The 3,566-nt window shown below is 55.6% G+C and overlaps 1 protein-coding gene across 4 annotated transcripts in view; it reads left to right on the top strand.

Moving 5' to 3' along the window:
• The window catches only part of HIPK2 (homeodomain interacting protein kinase 2), a 129,505-nt gene that overhangs the window by 10,388 nt on the left and 115,551 nt on the right, over nt 1–3,566 (top strand). For all 4 annotated transcript variants that reach the window (XM_019653247.1, XM_019653249.1, XM_019653248.1 and 1 more), the window contains exon 2: nt 2,239–3,322. In XM_019653247.1, the coding sequence (XP_019508792.1) occupies nt 2,241–3,322 (1,082 nt within the window). In that variant the 5' untranslated portion in view covers nt 2,239–2,240. The remainder of the gene's footprint in view (nt 1–2,238; nt 3,323–3,566) is intronic.

Here is a 3,566-nt window from a genome sequence, read left to right as displayed (position 1 = left end):
AAGCAGGGAGTTCGGTCCTTGTGGATGGCAGGATCCAGACACGGGTGGAGGGGAGGGGGCAGCGGGCGTTACTGAAGTCGCTCCAGCAGGAACGCAAGACTCGCATAGGAGATGAGGGCACCCACCTGGCCAGAACAGAGAACCTGTGGGTGGTGCGAGCTGTGTTGGAAAGGAGAGGTTGGGACCAGGTAGTTGGGGTCTTCAATATCAGACTAAGGGGTCACAACTGTATCCTTAAACATGGAGCAAGCACTGAGGCATTTGAACACGCAGTGACAGGATGAAAGAGATGCTCTGAGAAGATGGCATTTACATCCTGTGGAGGAGGGATCAGAGAGAAGAGAGATGAGCCTTGCGCCCGCCGGCTGGCTCCTGTGCTGAGAGAGTGCCGGGTCTGGGGGCCGGACGATGGGAAGGTGGTGGGCGAACTGTAGGGCAGTTCAGAGCTTTCATTCCTTCATCATTCAGCAGGATGCATCTCACTTCTGACATGAGCCAGGCACAGCACTGGTACCAGAATACAGCACGACAGCAGACCCAAGGCCCTCGCCACCCGGGCGTCTCTAGCGTGCTGGTTAAAATCACCTGGGAGCTTTAAAAAACCGCCTCACTTGGGTCTCAGTCCCCACAAACGGAATCACCATCTCTCAAGGGGAAGTGGGGAGGGGCTGCATGGGTGTTTTTACCAGCTTTTCTGAGGTTCCAGCATTGAGAACCGGTGCTCCGGTGGGACCCAGCTGAGAGCACTGGCTTTGGAGTCAGGAAAACCTGAGTTTGATCCTGACCCCAGCACTCGCTAAGCTGTGCGACTTGGGCTTGTTGCCTCGTTTTTCTGCACCTCCATGTCCTCACCCATAAACTGGGAAAACTCTTGTCACCAGCCTTCTGGGGTTGGGATGCTGGCATGCTGTGACACAGCTTAAGTGCATCGCTCCGTGCCTTGCACACTGTGGGCGCAGCGAGGGAGTAGATAGAATGAGAGGCAAGACAGCCTGTTCTGCGGACACAGTGATGGGCTGTGTTTGAGGTGATGTTGAACAGTCCAGTGAGAAGGATGTGGGCAAGGAATGAAGCTCCCATGAGAAGATGGGGCTGATGGCACGTGTAAGAGGCTGACATGTAGGCAGTAAAACCGGAACTGCAGGACTCTTCTGTGCCTGACACTCCCGTCGTGGATGTGCTTTCTCCATACTTCCTTCCAGGCCACGGAGAAAAGGCTGGAACATGTGCTGGAGCTGGGTGGGCACAGCTGGCCCGTCCCCCGGACCTCCATAACCAGCTCTCCTTGTTACTGACGCCTCACCCTCGAGCCAGGCCTGGCCCCAGGCGGAGCTGTCACAGGGCTCCTCCCACCCAGGGCTCCTCCCACGCCAGCCCTCAACCTGTGGCCTCAGTTGACAACCTACAAGACACGGGTCCCCCAGTGCCCCTCTCACCTTCCTCATCTTAATCCTGACCCACTGGCCTCTGGGTCCCTCCACCTGTGCTAGTCTCTCCCTGCCTTGGCCCATCCTCCCTTTGGGAGGCATTTCCTAAAGAGCTACAGCTGCTCTGTCCTAGGCTCTTACATCTGCCCTTCCCCAGCGAGTCCTTTCACTCTGAGTTCAGGTGTGCGAGCACCTATGGGTCTGGGGAGGAGCCTCCCTGTCGCTCTCTTCCCCCCACGCATGCACTCGTTTCTTTTTTATTATTATTNGGGGAACAGACAAGTTGCTGTCCTTTTGTTCTTCAGTCTAGTTGTGGAGGACGTTGCTTCACTGGCCCATGTTGGTATTATCATTGTGCTCTTCCCAGATGAGGCAGATCGGTCGCTGGCCTCTGGATGGCCGCTCACGGCGGCTCTTGGCAGCTCACACCGGCTGTCAGCTGCTCATGCTGGCTGCCTGCCATTCACGGTAGCTTATGGCAGCCCACTGCAGCTCCACTGCAGCCTACACCGTCGCCGGCAACTCACAACAACCCAGCTCCAGGTCGAGCTGTTGTTCACCACCTTAGCTGTAGAGGGTAGTGTCACTGGCCCTCATGTGGGATCTGAACCGGGGCCCTGCTGCTCAGAGCTGGCGTCCCAAGCCGGCTCTTAACCAACGCACCACTCGGCCGGCCCTCCAACCTTGTTTTGAAGCAGAAGGAAAATACCCTATAGGACCCAGGCCATCAGTCAGACCGGAAATGAATCTGTTGAAGTTATTCCTGCAATGGTGACCAAAGTATTTATGTTTCCCTTTCTTTTTCTTGTAGGTATGGCCTCACATGTGCAAGTTTTCTCCCCTCACACCCTTCAATCAAGTGCCTTCTGTAGTGTGAAGAAACTGAAAGTAGAGCCGAGTTCCAACTGGGACATGACTGGGTACGGCTCCCACAGCAAAGTGTATAGCCAGAGCAAGAACGTACCACCTTCTCAGCCAGCCACCACAACCGTCAGCACCTCCTTGCCCATCCCGAACCCCAGCCTACCTTACGAGCAGACCATCATCTTCCCAGGAAGCACCGGGCACATAGTCGTAACATCAGCAAGCAGCACCTCTGTCACTGGGCAGGTCCTCGGCGGACCCCATAACCTAATGCGTCGAAGCACTGTGAGCCTTCTTGATACCTACCAAAAATGTGGACTCAAGCGGAAGAGTGAGGAGATTGAGAACACAAGCAGCGTGCAGATCATCGAAGAGCATCCACCCATGATTCAGAATAATGCCAGCGGGGCCACTGTAGCCACTGCCACCACATCGACTGCCACCTCCAAAAACAGTGGCTCCAACAGTGAGGGCGATTATCAGCTAGTCCAGCATGAGGTGCTGTGCTCCATGACCAACACGTATGAAGTCTTAGAGTTCCTGGGCCGAGGGACGTTTGGGCAAGTGGTCAAGTGCTGGAAACGGGGCACCAATGAGATCGTGGCCATCAAGATCCTGAAGAACCACCCGTCCTATGCCCGGCAGGGTCAGATTGAAGTGAGCATCCTAGCCCGCCTGAGCACCGAGAGCGCCGACGACTACAACTTCGTCCGGGCCTACGAGTGCTTCCAGCACAAGAATCACACGTGCTTGGTCTTTGAGATGCTGGAGCAGAACCTCTATGACTTTCTGAAGCAGAACAAGTTCAGCCCTTTGCCCCTCAAGTACATTCGCCCCGTCCTCCAGCAGGTAGCCACAGCCCTGATGAAATTAAAGAGCCTGGGTCTGATCCATGCCGACCTCAAACCAGAAAACATCATGCTGGTGGATCCATCTAGACAGCCGTACAGGGTGAAGGTCATCGACTTCGGGTCGGCCAGTCACGTGTCCAAGGCTGTGTGTTCCACCTACCTGCAGTCCAGATATTACAGGTAAGACCCACCAAGTGCACCGAGACAGGAGACGCCGCGTGCCCCGCGGCCTTCGCAGCGAACGTGCAGTGCTCGTCCCTGTGAGGGAGCTAAAATTCTGTGCCTGCGGTTGCTGCCCTCGAGCGGTCATAATTTAGTCGGGAAGTTAGGACGTGTGCATGTGGCAGTGATGATTAGGAGCCATGTCGGAATGGAGCCAAGTAAGATTCTTGGCATAGATGTTCAAGAGTTGGAAGGGCCTCCT

The sequence above is a fragment of the Hipposideros armiger genome, unplaced genomic scaffold, assembly GCF_001890085.2.
Source record: "Hipposideros armiger isolate ML-2016 unplaced genomic scaffold, ASM189008v1 scaffold_201, whole genome shotgun sequence".
Taxonomy (NCBI): Eukaryota; Metazoa; Chordata; class Mammalia; order Chiroptera; family Hipposideridae; genus Hipposideros; species Hipposideros armiger.
This window is presented reverse-complemented; position numbering and strand designations above follow the sequence as displayed.